The sequence below is a fragment of the Sus scrofa genome, chromosome 13 (assembly GCF_054392235.1).
Source record: "Sus scrofa isolate SSC_HxYL_T2T_F1_AM1 chromosome 13, Sscrofa_HxYL_maternal_Yorkshire_Landrace_v2.0, whole genome shotgun sequence".
In the NCBI taxonomy this organism is placed as follows: domain Eukaryota; kingdom Metazoa; phylum Chordata; class Mammalia; order Artiodactyla; family Suidae; genus Sus; species Sus scrofa.
The window spans coordinates 211978791-211996086 of record NC_139395.1 but is presented as its reverse complement, the minus strand read 5'-3'; the positions used below and the strand labels follow the sequence as shown (position 1 = coordinate 211996086).

At 49.5% G+C, this 17296-nt stretch overlaps 1 protein-coding gene across 1 annotated transcript; it reads right to left on the bottom strand.

Annotated features, from left to right (window-relative positions):
• Window positions 1–14303: 14303 nt before the first annotated feature.
• OLIG1 (oligodendrocyte transcription factor 1) lies at window positions 14304–16619 on the bottom strand. Its single transcript, XM_005670327.4, has one exon. It carries the CDS (start codon window positions 16512–16514, stop codon window positions 15705–15707), a length of 810 nt encoding a protein of 269 aa, XP_005670384.1. The 5' UTR covers window positions 16515–16619; the 3' UTR covers window positions 14304–15704.
• Between the last annotated feature and the right edge of the window lie 677 nt (window positions 16620–17296).

The following is a 17296-nucleotide window of genomic DNA, read 5'->3' as shown; positions in this document are numbered from 1 at the left end:
TTCTGTGGAACACATGGCAAACACTGAAACTGAGACCTATGTCTATTTATAAGTAGATACATTATTTATAACAGACATGGAAAGGAAGCCTCCATATATACAGAAACACAGGAAGAGAAAATTCAGTTGCAAAAGAATCTGAATCATAAACAATTTTTTGCAAGAAAGAAAAAAGATGTTTTCTCCTGTATATAAGCATTGAGAAGAAAATGCGGAAAAAAAGAAAAAAGATGTTTTCTCCTGTGTATAAGTATTGAGAAGGAAATGTGGAAAAAATGCAATCATGTTATCTGAGGGTGTGGGGTTGTAATAGGAGACTTTAGGGTTGGAGTTTTACTTTTTACTTTATCTAAATAGTGCTTGAAATTTTACGATGGTCTTGTATTGTTTCTATAAGCATAAAAAAGACATCAAATAACAGAAACGAGTTCCTGACGGGGCTCAGCATGTGAAGAACCTGACACAGTGTCTGAGAGGATGTGGGTTGCATCCCTGGCCTCCATCAGCGGGTTAAGGATTGGGCATTGCTGCAAGATGCTGCACAGGTCACAGATTTGAATCAGGTCCAGCATTGCCATGGCTGTGGTGTAAGACTGCAGCTGCAGCTCCACTTTGACCCCTAGACCAGGAACTTCCATGTGCCCCAGGTGTGGCTGTAAAAAAAAGTAAATAAATAACTAAAATAAAAGGAAAGGAAAGTAAAAGAAAATAGTAAAATAAAATGAAATGCAAGACACAAGAACATATATTAAAAGAAAAATACTCAATGCTGTCAAGGCTATGAGGACACACGTTCTCAGGACCTAAGGGTGTGGGTATAAGTTCCTGGAAGGACCTACTTGCCAAATGCAATCAAAGCCTTACCAATGTGGTCATTTCCAGTACAGTTGACTTCACCTCTAGAAATTTATCCTAGGCTAAACTGACAGAAGGCACATAAGTGCTTGTTCAAGATGAATGACTTACAGGAGCTCCCATCTTGGCTCAGTGGTTAACGACTCCAACTAGGAACCATGAGGTTATGGGTTCGATCCCTGGCCTCACTCAGTGGGTTAAGGATCTGGCATTGCCATGAGCTGTGATGTAGGTCAAAGACACGGCTCAGATCTGGCTTTGCTGTGACTCTGGGCCGGTGGTTACAGCTCCAATTAGACCCCTAGCCTGGGAACCTCCATATGTCCACAGGTGTGGCCCTAGAAAAGATAAAAAGACAAAAAAAAAAAAAAAAAAAAAAAGATGAATGACTTCCAGTAGCAAAACCTTGAGGGGGAGAATGAAATGTCCATACTCTACCATTACAGGAATAAAGCAGGTTACAAGATCGTCTGTCTGGTTTAACTGTGATCCGTTTCGTATATTTGACTATATATGTGCAAAGAAAATTTGTCACAGTTGATGTGAGGGTGTTGTTAGTTGTGATTTTCTCAGAGTGGTGAGATTAGATAATTTCCATTTTCTTCTGCATTCTTCTTGAAATGATCTAACTTATTTGCAGTGAGTATATCTAATGTGTTTATTGTTTCAGAAAGTAATGAAGATACCTCTTTAAAAAATTGCCGTAGGAGATCCCTGGTGGCTCAGTGGGTTAAAGATCCAGTGTTGTCACCGCTGTGGCGCAGTTTCAATCCCTGACCGTGGAACTTGTATGTGACGCAGGTACAGAAAAAAAAAAAAAAAAAAAAAATTACTGGCATTCCCATCCTGGCTCAGTGGTAATGAACCTGACTAGTATCCATGAGGAATTGGGTTTGATCCCTGGCCTTGCTCAATGGCTTAAGGATCCGGCATTGCCATGAACTGTGGTATAGGTCGCAGATGAGGCTAGCATCCGGTGTTGCTATTGTGGTGTTCCCAGACTGGGGGAAATTTCCGTAAAAAGAAAAAAAATTCAAATTATATCCAATGCTGTTAGCCCTGGAATTTTTTTTTTTTCTTTTTTTGGCCACACACCTCAGCGTGTAGAATTCCCGGGGCCAGGGATCAGATCCAAGCCTCAGTTACAACCTACATCACCACACAGCTGCAGCTCTGATGATTTGACCTCTGGCCTGGGAACTGGGGTGGGGAGGAACCCTAAAAAGAAACAAAAATTACCGTAGAAACTAGTTCCAAAGTCTCCTGTTCTGTTTTCTCATCATAGTTCAAGGTAGAAATAGTAAAATAGTTATCCTGGTACCTGAGATCTATGCAGGCACTTTATAAGGCTGGGGGCCAGCAGCCTGGCCAGGACCCACTGTCTCCAAATCTTGTTTCCAAGGCTTTTACCACTCTTTTAGGTGCTGAATCATTGAAGGCCATTTGAATGACCAAGTATACTTAACGAATTCTCATAAAGGGCCAAGGGGTGGGGTGGGGTGGGGTGGTGGTAGCCTTTTCAAATTCTATGCTTTATTTATTTATTTTTTTAATTTAAAAATGAACAGGAGTTCCTGTCACGGCTGAGCAAAAATGAATCTGACTAGCATCCATAAGGATGCAAGTTCGATCCCTGGCCTCGCTGAGTGTGTTAAGGATCCAGCATCGCCTTGAGCTATGGTGTCGGCCAGAGACGACAGCTCCGATTCGACCCCTAGTCTGGGAATCTCCATATGCTATGGGTGCACCCCTAAAAAGACAAAAAAAAAATGAACATAAACATTTAAAGTTTTTCCTTTGGAGGGGAGGACTCTTCCAGCTGATCATTCCAGGAACATTCCAGTTTAAGAGGCTACTGAAGACAATAGATTATTCCCGCATGCGCTTGAGCCAGGCCCCCCCTTTTTGTTTTGTTTTGTTTTTTGTCTTTTTGCCATTCCTTGGGCCGCTCTCGAGGCACATGGAGGTTCCCAGGCTAGGGGTCGAATCAGAGCTGTAGCCACCAGGCTATGCCACAGCCACAGCAACGTGGGAGCCGAGCCCCATCTGCGAACTACACCACAGCTCACTGTGACACCGGATCCTTAACCCACTGAGCAAGGGCAGGGATCGAACCTGCAACCTCATGGTTCCTAGTCAGATTCATTAACCACTGAGCCATGACGGGAACTCCGGGGCCCTCCTCTTCTAAAAGCCACAGCAAGCATTTTTCAAATGAATGGATTGATTTTATTTATTTTTTCCTTTGACAGCTGCACCTGTGGTATCTGGAAGTTCCCTGCTGAATCAGCCTACCCCACAGCCACAGCCAAGCTGGATCTGAGCCGCATCTGCAACCTACACCACAGTTCACAGCACCGTCGGATGCTTAACCCACTGATCAAGGCCAGGGATCGAACCTGCATCCTCACGGATACTATATCAGGTTCTTGACCCACTGAATCATAATGGGAACTCCAATGGATTGATTTTTAAAAATCTGATGTCTGTAGAACTTATGACATTCCTAAGACTTTCAGGCCACAGAATGACAGGGTTGGGAGATGCTGTGTGTTTGTGTCTCGGTGATCCATCCCCCGGGGTTAAGATCTCCATGTGAGGGGGCAGCAGTGTGAGAGGATCAGCCGTTGCTTAGAAAACAAAGCCCATTATTTTACCCAGTTCGGCCCTGGAGAGACGTGGGACCACTGTCCAAGCCTCCTCCTGTTTCATTGTCAAGTGTGCTCTGATGTGGGCCCACAGCTTTCCTTCATGAAGTCCCCAGGCTTCCAAGCCCAGGTGACTCACCACCACCTGGCAAGGTGAGGGGATGAAGCCCTAGGCCTGGCAGAGGGCACCCCTGGTGCCCAAGGCTTCAGACTTTGAGGCTGGAAGCTCTGCTCTGCAGGGCTGAGCACAGCCAGCTCAGTCTAGCCCAAGGCCCACCCTCCCTCCTGTTGGGCTGGATTCCCTCTTCTGCTCTCTTTTGCTGACCCCTCGCCCTTAGCACAGACCTGACACTGAATAAGATGCTTCATAAAATGCTCAGTTAACTGCTGTGGCTCTGGCATAGGCCAGAGGCTACAGCTCCGATTCGACCTCTAGCTTCGGGACCTCCACATGCCATGAGTACAAAAGACAAAAAAAAGACAAAAAACAAAAAAGTTCAGTAACAGTGTGGGCCACCACCGTTGCTATAATACTACTACCAGGACCATTTTTTTAAAAAAAATTTTTTTCTTTTTAGGGCCGCACCTGCGGCATATGGAAGTCCCTGGGCTAAGAGTTGGATTGGAGCTGCAGCTGCCCACCTATTCCACAGCCACAGCAGTGCTAGATCTGAGCTGCATCTGTGACCTACACCACAGCTCACGGCAATGCCAGATCCTTTAACCCACTTAACGAGGCCAGGGATCAAACCTGCATCCTCGTGGGTACAGGTTGCATTCTTAGCCCACTGAGCCACATCGCAACTCCCTACAAGGACCATTTAGAGGTTTCTTAGAAACACAAACAGGAGTTCCTGTTGTGGCACAGTGGTTAACGAATCCGACTAGGAAGATGAGGTTGCGGGTTCAATCCCTGGCCTCATTCAGTGAGTTAAGGATCTGGTGTCGCAGTGAGCTGTGGTGTAGGTCGCAGACACAGCTCGGATCCCGAGTTGCTGTGGCTCTGGCATAGGCTGGTGGCTACAGCTCCGATTCGACCCCTAGCCTGGGAACCTCCATATGCCATGAATGCGGCCCTAGAAAAGGCAAAAAAAAAAAAAAAAAAAAAAAAAGAAAAGAAAGAAAGAAAGAAAGAAAAAGAAACGCAAAGAATTCCCATCATGCCTCAGCAGTAACCAACCCGACTAGTATCCATGAGGATACAGGTTTGATCCCTAGCTGGGCTCAGTGGGTTAAGGATCCAGCATTGCCATGAGCTGTGGTGTAGACCAGCAGCTGTGGCTCCAATTGGACCCCTAGCCTGGTAATTTCCATATGCCACAGGTGCAGCCCTAAAAAGAAAGAAAGAAAAAAGAAACACAAACAACGCCGGCACAGGCGTGTCCTCCCTCCAGCTTTCCTCAGGACCAGCAGCCACACCAGTCCCCAGGTCATAGCTGAATGGAGTAGAAATTGTTCCTGTTGACAGCGGCACTGCTGCTCCACAGCCTGTGCTCCCAAGGAGAAAGAGACCTGGGCTTGTCTGCAATCACCATACTTCCAGGAGCTCGAGGAGTGCTCCCCAGGAGTCATTTAATCTTGGGAAGCAAACACCATTATCGCCCCTATTTTACATATGCAAATATCAAAGCTTACCTATAAAGCTGCTCTAGGTAACAGAGCTGGGGAGGGGGAAGCTGGGACGGGCCATTCTGAGACCAGCCATCCCCCTCTGCAGTCCCCAGGCCCTGGAGTCTGTGGGCAGGGAGTTGCTACCTTCAGCACCAGAAGCCCTTCCCTTTAGCCTCCCTGGCCTGGCCAAGGCGAGCAGGGACAGTGGGAAGGCTGTAGCCTTGTGGGTGACCTAAGAATGGCTCTTTCAAACGTGGGAGTGGGCATGGGGGCTTGTCTCCATTGCTGTGAAGGAAGCGTGAAAACATTAGTGACACTGTCTGTATTTAAACTTTTGATATGCTGTTCATCACGGATTTTCGCATCAATTTTGATTTTTAAAAAATATCACTTTAGGGGTGTTCTGTTGTGGCAAAGTGGGATAAGGATCCAGCATTGTCATTGCAAAGATTTGGGTCGCTGCTACGGCCCAGGTTTGATCCCTGGCCCGGGAAACTTACACATGGCATTGGCGCAGCCAAAATAAAAATCCCTTTAAACTTTTATTGTAATAACTGAGTTTTGGGTGTCCCCTCAAATTTCTTATCCAAAGAAGTGCGTGGTAACTTCCGTATGCTGCAGGTGCAGCCCTAAAAAGAAAAAAAAAGGAAGAAAGAAAAGAAAAAAGTCTAGCTTCACCCTAGTCCTGGCCCCCCTTGCTTCTTGATGCCCTATTTCCTCCTAAGACCCATGTTGCAAAAATCAGTTCTATTTATTTTATTTTACTTCAGAAGTTTAATTAAACAGAGTAATTTTTTTTTTTCTGACTGTGGCCTGTTGACTAGTTTAAGATGATCATTTAATTAATAACTTCGAACCCCCAATTAATTATGGTTTAAAATTTGATCTGGGAGTTCCTGCCATGGCTCAAGGGTTAAGGATTCTGACTAGCATCCATGAGGACACAGATTCAATCCCTGGCCTTGCTCAGTGGGTTAAGGATCCAGCGTTGCCATGAGCTGTGGTGTAGGTCGCAGACGAGGCTTGGATCCTGCGTTGCTGTGGCTGTGGTGTAGACTGGCAGCTGTAGCTCCCATTGGACCCCTAGCCTGGGAACCTCCATATGCCGTGGGTATGGCCCTAAAAAGCAAAAATTAAATTAAATTAAATTAAAATAAAATAAAGTAAAAATTGATCTGTAATAACCCTTATGGGAAAAGAACCTGAAAAAGAATGGCTGTATGTATATGTGTAACTGATTCACTTTGCTGTACACCTGAAACTAATACAACATTGTCAGTTAACTGTATTCCACTAAAAATGTGTAAATAAATGAACGAAATTTGAATATTAATAAGGCCTTTCTCCCTCCCCTCCTTCCTTTCCTCCTTCCTTTTCTCCTCCCCCTCCTCTCTGTCTCATCTAACCCGCATTTCTGTTGAGGCAACATCCTGAATGCAGCCTGACACTTGCGGTGGCCACCAGCCCCTGAGTCTGGATGACCACAAGCACTCTTTGGGGAAATCAGGCTGGGCAGGCACCTAGCAGGAAGGTGCTGTCTTGTTGGGTAGAATCCTGACAGCTGAGTCTGGCCAGGGCTCCCTGGCAGGGAGGGAGGAGCCCCAGCACCAAGCCAGAGCCCCTCACCAGCCCAGGTTCCCCCAGCCTCCACGTGCAGGGGATGACTCAGGCAGTGATTTCATTCAGCCAGCCTGGTGTTTATGCCCCTCGCCACAAGCCCGTTGTTACTGTTTGGAGCTGTCCTGAGCTGATGCTCCGCTGGGAGAGAATGACATCCAGTCAGCTTGTGGCCATTGTAGCCAAAACAGCTGAGAGGCTGTGGCTTCTGAAGAACCCATTGTCTGCCAGGCAATCGGAAGATCCCAGTGCCCTGTGCCCCTCTGCCCTGGAGAAGCGTTTTGGCTCCATGGTGCCCGTGGGTCACGGCTGGGTTCCGAGAACCAGCTTGGAAGGACAGAGCCTCGTATGGGGCTCCCTCGCAGAAGCCCCTCCAAAGCCACTTCTAGACTCAAGCTAGTGCCAGAAAGAGCTGGGAATTTTATAAGGCTTATTCGAAATGGATTTTTCCTTGGTGCCATCCAGGGTTGTCATGGGCTCTATTCACGAATTGCCAGAAAAGATGAGAATGATTGAGCGCACTTAATTGCTTTCTGAAGCAAGCATCAACAGGGAATAATCATGGAAATATGGTCTTTCTAGCCAATGGAAAAAATACTGCGTGAGTGGCAACAGAAAAAACCACCACCCTTAGAGCAGGCAATGCACTCAAGGTTGACATGCAATGCCCCGCTAACCCCCAGCGAGGTAGCTGCTATGATGACAGCTTTGAGTCAAGGGCCCAAGGCACAGAGAGTTCAAGTAGCCTGTCCAAGCTCATGTGGCCAACTTGTAGAAGAACCCATGGGGAGGCACAGCCCGTGGGCCGTGCCCAGCTCAGACGCTGCAGGAAGAGAACAAGGAGGCAGGAAGGCGATGGGGAGAGGGGATTGGTACTTGACTGTGCCGTAGCACTGCATGGGGTGGGGCCAGGGGTGGAGGAGACAGGGCATGAGGAGATGAAGGGCTCTCCCCATCCCTGCCCATCTCCCCCCCACCCCCCCGCCTCCTCCCGGGATGAGGATCTGCCCCACCAGCCAGCTTCAGCACATCCCTCCCTTGCAAACCCCCTGGGGATAGTTTCTGCTTCAGGGCTGACAACGCTCCCTTTGAGTTACATTGGATCTGTTTCAAAAAGGATCCAAACGAACTTCTTGGCAGAACAGACACAGAATTGCAGACTTTGACAAACTTATAGTTACCAAAGGGGACAGGTGGGGGTGGGGGTGGGGGAGGGACAGACTGGGGGTTTGGGATTGGCGTCTGCACACTGAGGTAGGCGGAATGACAGGGACCTGCTGTGCAGCACAGAGGACTCTACCCAGCGTTCTATGAGAGTCTATGTGGGAAAAGAATCTGAAAGAGAATGGCTATGTGTGTGTGTATCATGGAGTCACTTTGTTGTACAGCAGAAATGATCACAACACAGTCAATCAACTATCCGTTAATCAAATTAAAAAAAAAATACGAAGCGTACCTTCTGATGCTCTCATGGCCCCTGGAACCATGGATTCTAGGGTCACCAGTGAGTGCAGACACTGTCTATTAATGAGATGCTGTGACGTCCGGTTTTATTTTTGTCCTCCCTTGGCGATGAGTACAGTGAGCAAGTTGTTGGTTTGGCCTCCTGACCCTGGGGGTTTCTGATCAAGCAAAAGGCTGTGAAGGGCCAGGACTGCAGAGGACACAGTGAGATGAAAACTGCCAGAAGCAAATAAAACAATCACAAGTACCACAAGAGGAGTTTCTGTTGTGGCTCAGGGGTAATGAACACGACTCATATCCATGAGAATGCAGGTTGGATCCCTGGCCTCACGCGGTGGGTTAAGGATCCGGTGCTGCCGTGAGCTGTGATGTAGGTCGCAGATGGGGCTCGGATTCCTAGTTGCTGTGGCTCTGGTGTAGGCAGGCAGCTGCAACTCCAATTCGACCCCTAGCCTGAGAACCTTCCTCTGCCTCAGATGCAGCCCTATAAAGCAAAACAAACAAACAAAACACAACGACAACAAAATACTCCCTTGGGCTGGTAAGCTAGGTGAGAAAACATTATCAGTGCATCCTCAAAAGTTTTCTTTACTGATTCTACATGGGCTCAACTTTGGTGTTTAAGATTTGACACCTAATGATCACCTTAAAAGCTTTTGTTTCACTTTGTGTTTTTTTGCCTGACGGCACAGAGCCAGGGACACCTGGTGTCCTAAAGGTGCCAGCTGGGTGAGGTCTGCCTTCTGTCCCAACCACAGTCCCTAATATCTCACTCCTGTCCCTCTTGATGGCAGCCAGCCAGCACCGGATCTGGAAATGTTGGAAAGAAAAATAAAAAGTGGAACAAACAAAATAAACAAAGCAAAAAGCTAGCAGTGAAATCGGTCAAATAATCCCACTGATCTCAGGGCATTTCTAACTCAAGAAAGAGGAGGAATTAGCTGGCGTGTCTATTCACGGGGGGCCGGGCCGTTTGAACCCTGACATCACACTGATTAGATATGTTCTGAGAGTCCACCACGGCCAGACCTGGGGCCAGAAGAAGATGGACAGGTGGGAGAGCCAACCGTGAGAGCTGAGGACCAGGACGGGAAACTAGGAAGTGCTGTTCTGGTTCCATGACTTGCCTTAACCCGATTCAGCATCTTTAATTTCTACCTTTTCACCCGTGTGTTTTCTCATCTGTGAAATGGGGTCACTGTGGTGCCGACAAAATGAAGTCACGATGCTTAGAACACTGGCACCTGCTAGACCCATCACTAGCTCTTGTCAATGCCATCATTTTTATTCCCAGTAGCCTTTCCACTACACCACGTCCACTACAAGCTGTCCCACTTTCCCTCCCGCCTGTCCCCAGGTGAGGTGGCTTTTCTCTCTCATTCTCCCCACAGATGTGTCTTCTGATCTTGGGATTCTGGAGTCTCCTGGTTGTATGACTTTGGGCTTCTCTAAGGAGTTACCCACGTTACTTAGAAGTTTCTGGGACACAGGAGTCCTTTGGGATCCCAGGGCCGGGGCCCACAGTCAGTGTTTTTCCCAGCCCTGTCACCTACCTCTGGCTGGTTCTCTATGTGCGGGGACCTGTGGAAGTTTCTGTCCTCTATCCCAGGCTCAATGGCTGCCAGCACTTTCTGTGTAACAGCGTCTTGGAAAAACTGTCACCTCCAGGGAAAACAGTTGGCCGAAAGGATGCCCACACTGAGAAAATCGGGTCCGTCTGCATCAGACTTTGAACATCTACATGGAAACACGGAGAGGCAGCTCCCCCCCGCCACCAGTGGAAGCCCTGAAGACACCACCTACCCCTGCACCTGCCCCGGTCTGTCAGGTGTCTATTGTCTTGCCTTCTGAATGTTGCTTTCTGAAACCCTGATGACAAACAGGTAACCATCAGAGGATCTCTCTCAAAGGGTTTGCTTTGCCTCTGCCACTCCCAATCTGGCCTCCCTTGGGACCGGGGGAAGGGGGTGGCACGGCACGTGGGGGAGAGGCTGTGGGAGAAAGTTCAGGTGATTGAGCTGCAGCCAGGTCACCTGGCAGGGGATTGGCCCCAAGTCTGTCTCTTCTGGAAGCTACTCGCAGGGGCAGACCAGGGGCCAGGCACAGAGGCTGGATGGGGCTTTCCAGGGGCCAGGAGGGTGTGTGTTCCCTTCCTGACAGAATTTCTCTTTCCAGGAGATTCCAGTCCAACCAGGGCAAATCAAGGAAGGAGTTTTGCCTCCTTGAAGCAGGTACTGGACCCTGGCTTGTGGCCTCCGACCACCTGAGGAAGCCACTGAGGAAGGCTGAGGGCCAAGGAGAAATTCCTACCTTGGCTTTCAGTCTGGGTATCCCCCTCTCTGAGCATCAAGTAGCTGCTTAATGTTTAAGGCCTTGGTTGTCCTGAGCTTCGAGCCTGAGTTCTGGCCTGTCAACAGCAGCTGGAGGCAAAGGGGAATTTTTCTAATGGGGAGGGGGATTCTACGTGAGCAGAAAAAATGTGGCTTAATTTCTGATCAGGCCTTTCAGCTTTTATGCTGAGCTGACTTAAAAAGGACAGAATGGAAACTGCTTGAAGAAGTCCTTGGCAATATCTCCGTAAATAAAGAAGCCAGCTCTGGTCTTGAGGATTCACTGACTATTCTGTTTTCACATCTTATATTTGGCAAGAGAAGCCAGATCTTGCTTGAAAACAGTATTTCTCTGCAACTAAAATCTGCTTGATAAAAGAGAATCTGGATTTTAGAAAACCATGACATTTTTTCAATCTATTGCTTTTTGAGCCAACTTCAGTGAAGGTGGTAATGTTTTTCTTTCTTTCTTTCTTTCTTTTTTCTTTTTTCTTTTTTCTTTTTTTTTTTTTTTTTTTTTTTTTTTTTTTTGGCTGTGCCTGAGGCATGTGGAAGTTCCTGGGCCAGGGATTGAACCTGTGCCATGGCAGGACCATGCCAGATCCTTAACCCACTAGGCCACCAGAGAACTCCGGTAATCTTCGTATTGATATGTATGAGTGTGAAGAAGAGAGAAAGGGCAGTGAGCCGGCAAGAAAATGCCTTCTGGAAGAAATGCACTTTTCCAATAGATGTGCTGCACAGCATGATGAGAAAAAGCTCTTTTGAAGCCAACACTTCGATCTTGGCACTTTCATAATGTATCCTTCTGTGGCAGAAAGAAAAGTCCTTCTAGCTGGCTTTCTTTATGACTATGAGGTCTAACTAGCAGGTTGAAGCTCTTGAGTATTGACTGCCTACTTGGATCCAGACTCACCTGCCTAGCTGGGAAGTCAGCAAAGACTAGTTAAGGGACCCAAAATAGACAGGCAACATGGAGACACAGGTGTCAATCTGAACTTTAGTAAAGTGAAATACTTTCCATCCCTGGGGTGGAGACTCTTTCGAAGTTATGAATTTTTCCAAGGTTATATTTTCATACCTGGTATAATCGGTTTCCTTTAGAGAAGAATATCTGTAAATAGCAGTGCCTGTTGTGGTGCAGTGGATAACGAATCCAACTAGGAACCATGAGGTTTCGGGTTTGGTCCCTGGTCTTGCTCTGTGGGTTAAGGATCCAGCGTTGCCATGAGCTGTGGTGTAGGTTGCAGATGCAGCTCGGATCCCGAGTTGCTGTGGCTCTGGGGTAGACTGGTAGCTACAGCTCCGATTGGACCCCTAGCCTGGGAACCTCCATATGCTATGGGAGTGGCCCTAGAAAAGGCAAAAAGACAAAAAAAAAAAAGCTTATCTGTAAATCGACCATCACCTCAGGCTTGGGAAATCCCACAGTGCATTGGATCTGCTCTCTGTTTACTGATTGCTCACCTGGCCTCCCGCACACATATCAACATAGTTTCTCAGGGCCTTGTGTATTTTCCCCTTAGGTGCTTTTCACTCTCATGGCTGAGATCGCAAGTTGGTGGTTGGCTGGATGCAGGGATATTTTTTTTGGCATCCAGCCACATGTTCCTTTGCATCTTGCTTCTGAAGCCTGGTGAACCTTTCTCAAGAGCCTGCCTTACACCCTCGCTGCCTTCCCAACCCCTTCCCAGACCAGCTTAAACATGTGCCTTCCGCAAAAAGCCTGCCTGCAGGTTGCAAAAATCAACTCCTTGCTCTACAATGTACCTGTCTGTGCTTAAACACTGCCTGCAGAATATACTGCCCTCCCATAGACATAGGTTGAGAAGTCGAACTTTGCATTTTGGGCACCGTGTGTGATTACCTTTATTCTACAGGACTCATGACTACCTGGGGATGTTATTTTGGGGGATGTCAATTTCTTACAAGGAGAGGGTCTTCTAATCTTGCTTGGTACATTGGCCAATAAGATGCTATATGTGGAAGGATAACAAATATTTTGATGATGTTCAAAATATCCTTACATGTCCTTGTGAAATTCGCTTATAATCTTTAGCAGTTCTGGAAAGCATGATAGGGTGTGATTTTCTCAATTAAATACAAAAAAAATCACATGTAGCATTTCCTATAAGGCACTGGTATTTGGTCCCACTTACAGGCAGCGACAGGAAGGAGACCAGCCACCCCTCTTCTGCCCTGTAGCTTTCTGCTTCTTTTGGAGATGGTTTTCAAAATGAGGATGGCATCCAGGTAATAGAGTTGGGACTATAGGAGGAATTGTTTAATTCCAATATCCTAGAAATTTTTTTCTGGGGGGGGGAGACCTGATTTTATTTTATTTTATGCACATCTTAAAAGTAAAGTATAGCTGATTTACAATGTTGTGCCAATTTCTGCTGTACAGCCAAGTGACCCAATCATACATATCTGTTTGGTTTCGATTTGGTTGTTCATTCTCTTTCTGTCCATTATCAAGGTGCAAGGTAAGCAAAGACAGCCATTGAATAAACAGGAGGCCACGATTCTCACTGAACTATAATAGGAGACTGTGATTTTTCTGAGAGCAGAGTCCGGGAAGAACTGAAGTGAGTTGCAGCACAGAGCTACTTTCCCTCTGGTCCTTTCCTGCCCCTCCCCCTGAGCAAATAGACCCTTAGCCAGGATGGTGGGGAAGGCAATCCTGCCTCACTCCTCCCCACCAACCCCTTTTGTGTTCCCAAAGTGAATGCTTATTTTTCCCTACGTGTAGACATGCTTCAGATTAACGAATGTGGATACAATTGAGCAAACCACCTCATCGGGACTTTCTTTCATTTTCCACAGGTTAAAGGGGATACTATTTCTCCTCCCCCAGCCCCTTACCTTTAAATGTATTTAGATTTCATTACTAACTACGACTATTTAAATATCACATCTGAGAAGCAAGTCAACATTCCAAATTCTTCGTAACATCCTCAGTCAGACAGAAGAGTTTTCTTCACCTGTTAGAATAAAATGATGTCCCAGGTCACAATTTCCTAGGAGACACCTCCAACCTGATTTGAATCATGGGTGGTGGGGGGCAGGGAAGCTCACAGCTGTGAGATATTGTTCAAGCTTCTGTTCACGAAGACAAAAAAAAAAAAAAAGTAGATTTCCGAGAAAGATGATGAGATAAAATGATTTTATCCTAAATATATGTCATAACCCATTTTTCAGAGGTTGAAGTTGTAGTGAAAAAAGACCCATCCCTCAAGTTTGGCTAAGAACTCATTCCTGGGAGTTCCCGGCGTGGCGCAGTGGTTAATGAATCCGACTAGGAACCATGAGGTTGCGGGTTCGGTCCTTGCCCTTGCTCAGTGGGCTAAGGATCCGGAGTTGCCGTGAGCTGCATTCGGTGTAGGTTGCAGACGCGGCTTGGTTCCCGCATTGCTGTGGCTCTGGCATAGGCCAGTGGCCACAGCTCTGATTGGACCCCTATCCTGGGAACCTCCATATGCCACGGGAGCGGGCCAAGAAATAGCAAAAAGACAAACAAACAAACAAACAAAGAAACAACTCATTCCTGGATTCCTCCCTCCCTCTTCTCATCCACCCATTCACCTGCAGTCAGGTATATTCCACCTGATGCCTGAACTTGACCTACCGTTGACTTCACTGGATTATTTTACAAATCAGGAAGTCAGGTTTCAAGATTTTGAACCCCTGTCATTTAGTTATTACTCTTCATCCTGAAGTTCTGGATTCACCAGGGTGCCAGGACACTTTCATTAACAAACAAATCTGAAGAAAAATGTAAGGTCTTTAAATGTTTATTTTGTTGCTTCTTCACAGCACAAGGAAACAAAGTTAGAGAGAAAATAAAATAAAATGCCAGTTAAATTCGGCTACTACCAACAACCAAAACCCTCCAACATAAAATTCAAAGCAAGCTGCTGAAAGATCATAAAATCAACGTGGGTGCAGTAATTTGCTAACGTCTGCAACAAATCGAGACCGGTTACCGATGGATGTAGTTCAAATCGCAAAGCCGCCGGAAGACCTGCCCCACGCGCTTGAGAAAGACGGACCCCGCACGCGAAGGGACAGCACAGGAACCTCCATCCCGTCGTCGCCACCTTAGCGGGGGGCCTTCGGAGCTGCCTGCGGTGTGGGGGTCCCGGCCCCCCTCCGCGTCTTTTAATGAGACAGAATGTTAATTAGAGACCATGCCTTCTGACAAGACCTGCAACCCCAGAATGCCTTGTTACCGATTTTAGTACACCAGGAAGCCGGGTCTGCGGGAAAGGTGGCTGGTTTTGAGCGAGCTCAAAGATTGGGTACTCTACCTTTGGGGAAGGGGGCACAAAGCGATGAATCGCGAATTCTAAACTGTCCTTCGAAGACCCCAGGATTTAAGAACGAATAATCGCAACAAAACACCTGGTTATGCGATTCTCAAAAAGCTTCGTTCTAACAGTCGGGGTACAAAGCAGACTTCCCAACCCAGTACATCCATCGACCCATGAAGTGGCATCGCCCCCTCCCGCGGCACCGCGATGCCAACCGTCCAGTCGCCCAGGGTCGGTCGGTCTGCTACGCCTGTGATCCTCTGCACCGACTGGTCTTTCTCGGCTTCCTGGGGTCGGACAATCTCCTCTAACAGGGCGTGGCTGCGGGGAACAAGTGCGCCTGTGACCTCTGGCCGGGAGAAACACCCCCGACTCCTACCCCACCCCCAGCCTTCCGAGGGCAGCCTTTTGGTCCCCTGGCCCGGCAGGTGTCGCCCCTATGACAGGTCGCGCGCTCGGGGCCGGCGTGCCGCCGCATCCCGGACGAGTACGGCGCCCTAAAACCACTATCACCTCTGCGAAGCGCACGACTCCAGGAGCCGGGAAAGCCAGGCGGTGGGTTACAGTGGCGGTGACAGCGCGCACTTGCTGCCCAAAGCAGCTGGAATCCACCCAGAACCCCAAACAGCCCCGACGTTCCGTCGAACATCCGCTTTCAGGTCACTTTAACTCCCCCCCGCACCCTCCCCACCCGGGGCGGTGGGGTGGAAAGAGGCGCCCAAGAGTCTTTTCCTCTGGGCGAGAAGGTTCGAAACGACCTCCATGCATGCATGGGTCTGCTCTCCCCCGGCGCAGTGCGCGGGGACGCGCAGAAGCTGGACGGCAGGGGGCCGGGCCGAGGTCGCGCCCCAGGCCCGGGCGAGCCTTCACTTGGAGAACTGTGCCTGCACCGCGGCCAGGCCCAGGCCTGCGGGGACGAGGTGAGGGAACTTGCAGACCGCGCAGGTGCAGAGGCCCGGACTGCCCGCTCCGCCGCCCGGGCCGCCGCCGGGGAGCGCGAACTGGCCGCACGGCGGCTCATCAAGCGCCAGCGACAGGTACTTGGCTGGGCGCAGCGCATCGGGCGGCCCCACAGCGCCGGGAGCCAGCAGCACAGAGCCTGGCGCCGCGGCGAGAAGGGGCAGGCCCGCCAGGAGCAGGCGCGGCGCAGCGGGCCCAGCGCCCTCTCCGAGTGCGCGGCGCAGCTCCTGCAGTGAGCTGCCCAGCAGCAGGATGTAGTTGCGGGCGAGCAGCAGCGTGGCGATCTTGGAGAGCTTGCGGCCGGGTGCGCCCTGGCAGTGCGCCGCGGAGTAGGGCAGGATGACCTCGCGCAGCGCGTCCATGGCCAGGTTCAGGTCCTGCATGCGCTTCCGCTCGCGGCTGTTGATCTTGCGCCGCAGCTGCTGTTGCTGCTCCTCCTTGGCGTCCGCCCGGGAGCTGCCGCCCGTGTGCGCGCCGGGCCCGGATCCCGTGCCCGGCGGCTCGGCGGGTGCCTCCAGCTTCTCGCGCGCGGCTTTGGGGAGGAGGGGCCCGGTCGTGGAGGAGGAAGTGGAGGATGAGGAAGAGGAGGAGGGCGGCTGCCTGTAGCCCACCAGCTCATACAAGGAGGTCCCGAGCTGCACGTCTCCGGGCCGCTGTGGCCGAAGCATGGTCGCGGGGGCCGCGTTCACGCGCGCCTGGGAAACCGCATAGTACATTTGGGGGGCGGCGGGGGCGGCCGAGGCGCCCTTCAGGAACGCCCCGGGGAGGGCCTTTCAGCAGGCCGCCCCTCCCCGCAGACCCGCGCGCGGGGAGCCGATCGCAGGACTGCAGCCCGCGCCAGACCCCTTTAAACCCGGCATGGGAACCAGCGGGGCCGCGGGCTACTGGGCGCAGCCAATGGGGGCGCGAGGTCCGGCGCAGGCGCGTGCTCATTGGCCGCTCGCGCTTCAGGCTCGCGCCGCGGTGCGGCTGGCACGGCTCAAGGAGATTATTGTAAGCCGGATGGAGAATCACAGGACAGGGCCACCCGGGAGAAAGGGAGGCGCCTTTTCGGTTGAAGCGCGGCTGTTCTTGGAGGACTGGTGGCATCGGTGAGGCGAAAACTCCTGTGCCTTCCTCCTTCTGCTCTCCGCCTCCACGTTTTGGTATACGTAAGCATATCGGTTTGTTTTAAATCGGGGTCAAATACGCAAAACATCTAATTTGCCATCTTAACCATTTATAAGTGTACAGTTCAGTAGTGTTAAGTGCATTTATTTTATGCATCCAATCCACAGAACTCTTCATCTTGCAAAACTGAAATTCTCTACTCCAACAATTCCCTAACCTCCCTGCAACTCTTGGTGACCATTATTCTTCTGTCTCTGAGTCTGACTTCTCTAGGTACCTCATATAAGTGGAATCATGCAGTGTTTATTTTCTAGGGACCAGCTTATTTCGTTTAGCATAATGTGCACAGTGTTGGCCCCTGCTTTCGCGTGGGTCAGGATTTTGTTTC